Genomic DNA, 11,833 nt, shown 5'->3' on the forward strand with positions numbered 1-11,833 from the left:
ATTTGTTTTCTGTTACACACGCGTATATATCATAAATCGTCACTGCAGTCTGAGAATGCCTTAAAGAATACAGGGAGCAGTTTTGTATCTTGGGCTTCTAATAACGCTGTCTCCTAAAAAACATATAGAATTCTAGGAATTACTAATAAAATATAATATGACAACACATAAATATGTATTCAATTATTGCCGCAAAAAATCTATAAATCCAATCGATATAAAAATATATCCATGAATTTACAATCCTTTTTGTATGTCCGAACCGGGCCAACATTAAAGCTCTTAAATTGTACAAGAGTAAACCTCAAATGGGAATGATAAAGCGGCAAGTGAAGTAGTTTTATATATAAACAGTATCGTATTTAATTTACTTATGAGAGCAGATGGCGACCACGACTTCCCGCAAAATAAAACTACTTAACGAATATCGTATCGAAAGTAAAGCCATCTTTAGCTCTCCCATAATAAATTAATAATTATAATATTACATTGAGCGAAACAGGTCTGAGTAAAATTATAATATTGGTAATATTATTCCATAAAAATATGTTTAAAAGTTTGTAATAACCAATTATTCTCGTGTCTGCCTGCTGTAACAACATTGACATAACATAGTTCACCAAATGCAGTTAGGAGGTCGTGTACACGGATTAACTGAATACAGCTAACACAATAACTTCCTGAGTGCGGGTAACAATAGTCGAAATGTAGACTTTAGACAATGGTCTGCCGGTGATTGTCGATACGACATGCTGGAAATACTTAGTTAAGTTAAAAACTAAATCTTTTACACCAACAACAACCATTTGTCAACCATTCTATCTTTATTAATAAGATACTATGTATCCTCTTTTCATACTCCTGGATTCTCGCGCTCTGCATCTAACGTATTCCTTCCACCCCCACCATGTCATCTGTCCACATAGTGGGAGGCTGTCCAACGCTTCACCGTTTGGTCCTCGCTCACTATTCCAGGACTTTTTGCTTATCGATTATCCGTTCTTGGGCATCTAGTCTCTTCCATTTGACATATTAATGATTTATTTTATTACTTAATGAATTCTGCATAACACTTACAATTTTTAATAAATTACTATTGCACAAGAAGAATACTTTCCGTTTGAGAATAGGACGGATTGAGATGATGTTGCTTAAGAATTTTAGTGAATGTATATAGTTTTGAATTGATAGTGAATATATTTATTTAAAGAAAAGGATTGAAGATGTATTTGTAAGAAAAAATACAAATGACGCCAGATAAAACTGTGTAATTGGACTCAATTAAGTCTTTTGAATAAGTGCTTCGCCTATTCAGTATTACAAGTACTACAAGGGCAGTGGGAAAGTAGGATCAAGTACAAAAATACACTAAATCGTCTCATCAGACGCACTTAAATCTTATACAAACTAAATAATTGATAGGTAGAGGCTTAATAATACCGGTTAATTATTATTATGAAAGAATTTAGTCAAATTATTGCTAACAAGACATGATTTATATAAAAACTTAACATGGCGTCAACAACACATGTCGCGCATGAACAGAAAAAAATGTAAAGCCGCAAAGAGTTCGTACAGAGTTTACGCTTTTAAAGAATGAAATAACATTACAATAATCCCAAATATATTGATGAACGAATCTAAACGCGTATAAATTATGTTAAAAAGGAATACAAAAAACAATATTGTATGTAACACCTTGAAAATGTGTTAAATAATAAATAATTTTTAAAAGTTATTATTATAAATGAAAATCCAAAATATTTTATAATAAAATAATAAACGCACGCGAAATACATTAGAAAGGTAGGAGAAATCATACGCAATTTATTTGCAATAAACGTTCCTCAATTTAATGCGATACAACCGGCAAGAAATTACTAGATACCAGATATTACAGTCATTTTGAACTATTTTACTGGCACTAATAAGGTAACGTTAGTGACAGTCACTTAAGTAAGTTCCCGATTGTAAGAAATGAATTGCGACTTCACGCTATAGTAGATTGTATAAAGTTCTCCTTATTCTTTAGAGCTACACACTTTTAACTAAGACACTGATTTTTCATCACAACTTCTACACATTTTGACAGAGAGACGCATGAAATGAAAAAAATACTAATTTATAAATCGCATGAATAGGAAAAACGTGTGAAAAGCACTCGTTAGCCTTCTGGAGAAGACTGACAGTGGGGTTATTAGAATACATATCATGACACGGTAACTGACAACTTTCATTACTATTAATGTATTTTGTTGCATTAGAACTCACACTAGCTAGAATTCTGTATTGACACAATGTTACACAAGAAAGTCACATCTCGAGTCACTCAGTATTACTGCCTTGAATACATGTTATTATTATATTCATAGGTATTTCTTCGCCTCTACCTCTGGAGCAACTTAACTAAAATATCAATAAATTTCTTGTAGCTTTATATTTTAGAACCGTTTAGGTCCAAATCCAAATTACTAAATTCAATATGTCATTAGTGTATAATACATAAATAGACATATGACGTACGATAGTTTTAAGTAGATTTTGGTCATACAACAAATCGCGCGCGACTCAATGACGCTTCAAGCCTCCATAGGTCTTGGGCACTTCATATTTTTCATTCATTATTTTTCTTTGCATATTGCATTGCCTTTTCTGCCTGGCTTACTTCGTCTATCATTGCGACTTAAGTCTTGTCTCACAACCGATTCTTCATCATATGTAAGGAAAGGAACACTCCTACCGAAAAACAAGAAATGATCTAATAAATATTAATGAAACATCATATCAATTCTATTGAGATTATAAATTTAAATGTCGAATGAACGCAGTAATCAAGTCTTGCGATCTCATTATCTAATTCTTATCAATTGAAGACCTAAGTATCTAGTCACTTTCTACAATAGCGTTGCACGATTGTCATTTACTACTTCCGGAATTAACATAAATTACAGTCGATGTTATCTATGTCAGAAGATATAGTGTCGTGACGTAAATATGAAATAATATTAATTATTATGTTATAACTTTCACGTACACTACCGCTCAGTGACTCACTGTTAAAGGAGTAATTATGATTTATTTCGATTAAATATAGTTAATATATATGATTAAATAACTTTTAACTGTCCTGTACAATTACTGCGTGTTAGATTGGTAAAACTACAACATCAATATTGTTTAAATAATTTTGTTAATATTTACATCATTTCAATACGATATTCAAAAGTGCTAAATCTATACTAAAATTATAAAGTGGTAATATTTGTTATGGTAATGTATACTACTACAGAAGCGATTTTATATAAAATAATTTTTAAAATCTAATTTTATTATTTAGGTAAATAGTTATTTGGAAGTGTCATAAAGCTATACAACTAGAAAAACTAAAATGTTGTAACGGAAAACGAATCCGCTCATAATCTTTTAAATGCCACTTAGAAGCGATCAGTAGGCTAGGGTTTAATAAATACCAGCGAGCATTATCATGTACTGACATTTAATTGATACTATATTAGTATGTAAAATCACTTTTATGGAATGTAGAACAGTCATTATAATTATATACAGTACTTATCTACTTGTTCCAACAAACTGTTTAACTTATGTAACTATAAATTTATAAAGCAAAAAAGCTATTAGGTCAAAGCTATCATTTTATTGTGTAGTCAATAAGGTTGAGTTGAGAATTTGTAATATGTGTTTATTATATAGATAACACATACGAGCAGAACTATTCGAAATACTAGAGTATTTGACGATGATGTTATATGGAAAAGAGTTGTCAGGTGCACTTCGAGTAGAAAAAGAGACGTACGGATTGTATATTGTATTGGGAGTTAAGGATGAGAAAATATTTAAGCAGCTTTATAAAAAAAATTAAGTCTTATATCATTCGTTTCGCTGTTTAACTTTCTTGATCTGTATTCTGTTTACAAACCGAAACAATGATTGTGAACCCAACTATACTCCTTGGCAACGCTTATACACCTGAGCGACGCGAAGGCATAATTTCCGTAAAGTACATTACTATGTTTTCCCTGATACCTTTATTGTCTAAATATTGTCTTTGAGAAATCTAAAATTTTCAACTGCTTTGTTTGACATTACCTAATTTTATCGGGTTTGTTCACTGATATTTTTATCGATACAATTTCTTATTAATCAACTTTGTACCTCGGTTGTGTAAGCCGATTGATGCATAGGTCATTAAAATCCATTGCAAATGAAGAATTATTTTTTCCTATTGCAAAGAATTTATCAGCGTTCGATCGTATCCATAATGTATTCGTAATCACGAACGAAATACCATGGTCCGTGGCCACTTGTTTACAATATTTAATGAGACGAAAACAATTTTTATTAAGGATTAAATGCCCTTGGTTCAGATCGTTATTTCGGGTATTTGCCTATGACGCTGTCAGTGGCTTGCGATTGGTAAAATAATAATCAAAATCAAAAGATGGGGATAATCTTCAACATCCCAAACTTTACCTCTTTAATATTAATGTAAAACATCTTAACTCTCAATATAAATTTATGAGTAAATTCAGCGTCCATTCGGGTATCGCCTAGTTATTAATACAGTGGGAATTTAAAGACCCATATCCTGTAGACAAGACGGAAACCATATGTTGTAAGAATGCGTTCAAAGCGACAGCAACCAATTGCTGCGTCATACGGTAGAATGACACTCGCTTCACATAATTAATTTTATATTACGACTGTAGCGATAAAATTACCTATGTTTTATTCCAAATAAATTATATTGATTTATTTTATAAAACTGTATAGCTATGTAAGGTCATCAACCTTTTAGGAAAATACATAACTTTCCGAAGAGTATTTAGGACAAAAACACAGGTGTCTTATAACAAATATTCATAGTTTGTTCAATTGCGTCTTAGCGTTGCGTCAGGCGTGAAGTTAAAAAATACCACGACATTTACATAATTGTCACCTCGTTACAATATGCCATGTGATTGTTAATGTTTCTCGTTCTAGATGTACTTGAAAAATAATACTACTGCTGTAGATACTTCCGATTAGTAGGCTAAAAACTAATATGTTTTGACTCAATTCACACCCGGAGCTACATCTGATTTTGAGTGTTACCCCAAGCCTTTACAGCTTACATTTTAAATGCGCCTACAATGCGTACATATTCCTAACATAAAATGTAAATTATACAATTTATTATGGTATAATACTGCTGTGTTACTCCGTAACAGGATGGGTTGTGTGTGTGATAAGACCTAGTCTGGAAGGTGCTTAACCTGGCAAAATCGTATATTATTTCACCGGCTGTCAAACCCATAATGACCTAGGATATTTAGATGATCATATTATAACTCATGAGACTTCATATAACATAGGCGTTTGAAAATTAAGCATTGCTAAAACAGATTCTACTTAAATATTATATAGTATACTTGCTATTTAATAGGAAATATTTAAGTGACTTTTATTTGAAAAAAAGTGGCCAAGGTTAATGTAAGATTATATGCTCGGAAGTTCTTAAATATCACCATTCACTAAAAAATAAACACATATTAGACTGAATATTGTAATGGATTAAATCGGTACGTATATTGGAAAATAGAATATCAAAGGACTTTCATAGGTGTACTAAATTAGCATGAAAACATTTCTCAGAAATCATACTGTCAAGTCAACTAATCTGCGAAATATGGTTTAATCATATAAGTTAAATCTACTTTGGACATTAATTATTATTAAGCCTTAATTGCTGTCACACAGTACAATATGTTAGCTCTTCTTGTCCAAGTTGTGCCTCCAACTCTCTTTATATCGTCTGCCCTTCTCTTTTCCTTTAACGAATAGAGGAAGTTCATGATAGGAGTATGTCAAAATTTCTCACACAATTGTTAATCAGTGTTAATGAATATCGAAAGTGATTTTGTAAATCGGACGTATATCCGATTAACATAATATCACCTACGTCACGTGCTTACTAAAATAATGTAATAAATATCTAGCAATGAAACTCATAACTCATTCGTGGCTTATAATCTTCTTCCAATAGTGACAACAATTTTCGTTTGTTCAACGAAGGTTTCGATGATAGTGAGCTGATAAGTTTAAAAGACAGCATTCGCGTCTATCTCAAAATTACCGCTTTTCTGCTTAACAAAAATTTCTGGTATTTTGTAAATATATTTTGATATATTAACATTTAGGTACGTTTACCTAATAAAATTTATTGTCATACATACGTAGATTTTTTTATACGCTTGGCACACTGTTACATCGCTAAAAAAACATCACAAAATACAATTTTTAATGTGATAAGCACTTATAGACAAACATGACATACCTACACGAAGAGATCTAATATTAAACAAAACAAAACAACTGTTTGACAAAACAAAAAATTAATAGTAAAAAAAAATTATATGTATGATGTATATGATATGTAAGATAATAAAAAAGATCCCTCAATACCTCAACCATAGGATCGCGCAGAACAAAAACTCATTATTGAGGAAATCGTAAAGGAAGGCTGCACCTTTTTTTCTTAACAAAAATAACTGATATCTGCCTGTACATTTCATAATGTAAAAATTAATTGCCATAGATCACGAACAGTATGAACATGCTTTATAAGACTCAGCTTGGTGGCATTTAAAATCTCGGTATGAAAATAGTCTTATTTATACCCACATTTTATTGAAGTATTTTAAATTAAAACAGTGCATTTTAATTTTATGCCATTAATGCCAACGCGGTGCCAGACCGTGAGTCTTCGTTTAAAAATACCTTGTATCGTTTTACTTCACCTAAAATGTATCACAATAATAAGATTCCAAAATAAATAATTGTATTTTATAGAAGATTGTATTAACTGAAGTATGTCCCGTTGTAATTGGGATTGTGTTAATTTTTTTTAAATTATGGCGTGTTATGTCCATAAGGTTTAATAATAAACTTTTTCGATCTTTGCATTGTATTTCTCTGATAATTTTTCTTTATAGGCAAGTCCTTGATCTTGTCGTTATGTGACATTGTCTATTTTTGTGTCTTAGAAGTGTCCTCGTGTTTCATTCATTTTGGGATAATGTATTAATGAGGCAATTAGAATCAATTGACGTAGAGCAGGGGTTCAAACTTAAGGTTACTGGACCGCCACCAATATTGTTCGTACCTAGTGCATCCATAAGTTCTGTTACAAATGAAAATGCTTTTTTAAATGAAGTAATCTAATATTAAAATTTGTGCCTTAGCTTATAATAATAAAATATTCTGTTTGAAATTGCCCCTTTGGCTTTGATACAGGTCTTTAATAATTAACACACCGTTTTCAAGGGCAATTGCGCCACTGCTTGCTCCTAAGAAGAGTAAGAGTTCTTCAATCGTGATTTTTTTAGGTAAAGTAGATATTTCTGTGCTTTTCGCCTGCGTATCGCGACAGGATGCGTTATGATTGATCCACTCTCTTTAATTGTAAAGATTGATTTAAGGCATAACCTTTAGGTATAGCGAAGATAAGCTTCAGGTTTTACGCGACAGAGTCCTAGCGGAAAATCTTCATTTTCTGCGACAAGATTCTTTCTATTTAATCGGGTTTCAACGAATTTTGGTTTTAACAGCCTTTCTATCCCTAACAGCACGCAAGGTCTACAATAGACGAAGCGTTGTTATATCTGATGATAGTACGATATGCGAACATACGTCCTATTTTCTTTAACACCTCGTTCTATATTGTAATTTGATAATGAACACGAAAAAGTATGTGAAATGACGCAAAATTGAACGAAGTTTAAAAATAATATATGCGTTCCAAATTCAAAATAGTTAAAAAGTGAAAAAAAATTAAAAGTTTTATGTAACAGTATTTATGGCCCGACCAGTTATATAAACATGTTAACTAACTGTTTTTCTTATGTACTCGTAATACAAGAAAAAGATAATTTCAATTTAAGCATCACATATATGATTTAAAAACTGTAATTGTAGGCAGCCGCATCAATTAAAATGTTTTCTAACTATAAATGCCAATAAATAGCCAACAAGAGACGACCATAAACAGAGATGTACAAGAAACGAAATGCCCGGTTGAATTTCTCACGCTCTTTTTACATCTATTTATCCTTAAGGACTGTTATCGTTAAAATTCCGTTTCTGTAGTATATTCTTGTAAGGTAAGAATATACGCCTTTTTGAAATTAAATTGGATTTACAGCTCTAACGAAGCCATAACAAATTCTGGTAAATCAATAATATTCAAACCGATTTAAAGAGTCTTGCGACGCTTACGTCATCTCCTGCTGTTGTGCTTTCGCGCAAGTTTTCTATTCTCTCCCTCTTATTGCAGTAATATAATTGTGTCGACGTAGTTTAAAAATGTATAGAAAATCACATACCGTTTCAGCATATTTGGCATTTCGAATACACTTTTGAATTCTTGCAGTTATTTTCTTTAGTGACTACAATATACTGTTGGCAGACTTTTCCACATTTATCTCAGTTTTTATCAATGACAGATTCTCAGCACTATCGCGCCTCTAATCTAAGAACAACACGTCAATCATACAGAGATGGTACTATGGTACTTTATCTTCAGCTGTTGATAACAGCACTTTCATTTCTGCGTGGCGTGCTCTAGCAAGTGTTCGCTATTTTATGGCTATTATTATATTGTACTTTCATTCGTTTTAGAAATATCAGCTCTCACGCCTCCGAGCCTATGATGAAATTATCTGCTTTTAGCACGATTCACTCTCGAAATAAATATTTTAAAGGTTTGAAACGCAATATTTGCTTGTTTTTTTTAATTCGTGTCACTTATTTACTTAGAATTAGTATTACTTAGAATATGCAAAACGTAATAGATGAAAAAAATATTCACGCACTGGACAACTGGGGAAAATTAATTGGTAAAACAGAAATAAACTCATTCATTATAAAAGTACTAAGCAAGGTTGCTTAGTACTTAGCATAAGCAGGCGTAGAAAAGTCATAGTATTATCAGCAATATGAAAATTATCAACTCTTTTTTCAGAACAAACTGGACAGATTTTCAAATTTTTTTATTAAATTACTATTTTTTTATTTATATCACAGTATATATGATTATTAATTAGGCTATACTATCCCACATACTATATAAGCGGGTTATATGTTACGCGGGGTTTGCGGGGTATTGGTACCTTTACCATTACCAGCCTTTATTTAGGACCTTTAGGAATGGAGCATAACATCATATAGGTTATATATCTTATAGCCAAATTTAACTAAATCGTACCGTTTCATAATCCCTTTAATATCCAAACTGTCAACTGTTTGGATTATAAAGGAGTAAGTTTATTATTACTTTTGTTGTAATAAAAATAATTTATTTGGTAATATAGAGATAATTAAGGTCAACTTTCATTAAATTATTGATCTTTAATGGGTTGTTAATATACATTAATTATTATTGAATAATATATAATATTAAATCGTTCAACGAACAACTAAGCAAAGTATCACAGATAAGTTCGCGAGCAACAGCATGCCTATTTATATGTGGCGGATTTTTGTAATTTATGTAACTAATTGTAAGACTATTCTAGCAAATAAATATAATAATAAATAATCCACTATCGAAATAAAAAATTGTATGAATTTCATGCCCACCTAAAAACGCCATACGATTAGCGATATCGTAACGCCGGTCACGGTTCTTATTTGAGAAATAATGAACTTGATTAAAATAACGTTTAATGTGGTAAACCTCTAAACCAATTTGACATAAAATTAGTACTTAAATATACGTTAAAAATTACATTATGTTATACTATGTAATATGATAATTTTACATAATAATTATTTGCATTGAAACAGCGTCTAAGTCGACATCAACGTACATTTTACAATGGAAAAAAATCAGTCATGGCTCACTCTCTCTGTAATCCTTAAGACAAGGAATAAGAACCTACTTTTGGTTTGTTTAGTTTCTCAACAAGAACATTAAGGATATACTTATCCTAAGCTGGTATTAGGAAGCCAACCCAACCGAAAAAAATAAACTTTCTGTCTTTAGTGACTTTCGTGTATGAATTTTAAAGATATCGTTATCTTGTACATAACGAGCCATCATTTACTCAGCGTAAATAACCGCTTATACATGAACGAATGGCGGGTGTAACCCTATTCACATAAACACAACGTAATTCGTAGTAATTACTCAACTACACATTTGTCCTTATTTATGACTAAGTAAACTTTACTACTTATAAGTAATGTTTGTCCTCCATACGTTTACCCATTAATCGGAGTGAGAGAATATATTATGAGTGTGAGGAGGTCCTTAAAATGACAATAACAATAATTAATTTAAATGACCGGTAAACTGATATAATTGATTATTTTTGATATATGTAGTGAAGCCTACATACATCATCGAACTAAAATATTATACACATAAGTAAAAACTGATAACCTCATTTTTTTAAGTCAGTTCAAAAACAATTTCCATCGTAAACTTAATAAAATTTACTTGTTATTTTTAACCTATATTTTACATAACTTGTTTTAAGAATTTAGGGAATATCTTTTAAACTTATAGGTACAATCGTTATACACAAAATATCGACTTTGTGGCTTTTACCACTACTTAGTGTTACAGTTCCACTAACTTGGTGGTACTGGGTTTGAATTCCCGCAAAAAACAATTGCTTCGACTTGGAAAGCATGGCCTCAGCCATCCAATAAGGCAATGAGCTTCTTATGGATTTTAAATGGAATAGCGATCAATGATTTATGTTTAAATACACTTACAATTAAAGAAAATACCGAGTCTCATTTGACCTTGTTTCGAAGACAGGTCATTTTTTTTACAAATTAAAAACATTTCTTATAATTAGCGTTGCTCTAATTTTTAATTAATTACTTTCGCCGTTTACGAAATCATTCTACTCAATGTGCACTAATCCCCTCTCGTCTTCGTATAACTAACTTAAAATACTTAAAATTAACATACTAACTTAAAATTAGACATTATTATTATATATACTTATTGCATAAATGTGTAAATGTTATACTGTCAAACCATTATGAGTTACTTACATAATATTGTTATATACAGAGGAAATGCTGTTTAATATAAGCAAAGACATCAATTAACATAACCGTTAAACTATTAAAATGCCGATAGCATTTAAAGAGTATGGAAAAATATTAACAAAACACGCTTTTAAAATTTTAAACAGGGCAATGTCATTACAAAATAACAGAGAGCAATTAAAATATTTTGAATTGTCTACTTACGTAAGTGTAACCGTTAACGACGTTATTGAAGAGTCAATCACAACGTATGTTCCTATATGCAAACTATTTCACTTTGTTTTCTCTGGAGGAAAACTGTCGATTAGCATGTGCGACGGTTTGTAATGGACGAGAAACACAACCAGCTAGATGCGGTGTGACGGCGCGACTGTGGTTATGTGGTTTGTCGGTTCCGACCGACATCGTCCATGGCGTTTCTCGTTGCGTTGGTCCGTTCGCTGACGGATTGTTTCACTACTCGCGCCCGCGCAGGGGAGTTGCTCGATTCGACTCGCCTGTTACGTTACCGACTCTAAATACTGTTTAGTACTTAGGACAATACCCAGCTACCATTTGAACATTTCAATACTTTTTTAATACAACGATGTATTTGACAGGCTTGTCACGTCTACATAATTTTGTAAATTTAGCCATAAACGGCATAATTTAGGAAACATACGCTTTTTTAATATCGTAATAAAAATATATTGAATAGAAATTTCATTTTCGAACTAAGCATCAGTATGTATTTTACGTAAAATTGAAGTAATCCTTTTTTAAATTAAAA

The 11,833-nt window shown here is 31.5% G+C and overlaps 1 protein-coding gene across 2 annotated transcripts in view; it reads right to left on the reverse strand.

The window, feature by feature from the left end:
* LOC110999730 (nostrin) overlaps positions 1-11,453 on the reverse strand; it is a 38,317-nt gene extending 26,864 nt beyond the window's left edge. Inside the window, exon 1 of one of the 2 annotated variants that reach the window (XM_045634133.1) lies at positions 11,269-11,453. Coding sequence is in view for 1 of the 2 variants with exons in the window: in XM_022268943.2 (XP_022124635.1) it covers positions 8,382-8,401 (20 nt within the window). In the remaining variant the exon portion in view is untranslated. Of the gene's footprint in view, positions 1-8,381; positions 8,483-11,268 lie in introns of those variants that run through there. The other variant, XM_022268943.2, reaches the window with a different exon arrangement.
* Between the last annotated feature and the right edge of the window lie 380 nt (positions 11,454-11,833).

Source organism: Pieris rapae, chromosome Z, assembly GCF_905147795.1.
Source record: "Pieris rapae chromosome Z, ilPieRapa1.1, whole genome shotgun sequence".
In the NCBI taxonomy this organism is placed as follows: Eukaryota; Metazoa; Arthropoda; class Insecta; order Lepidoptera; family Pieridae; genus Pieris; species Pieris rapae.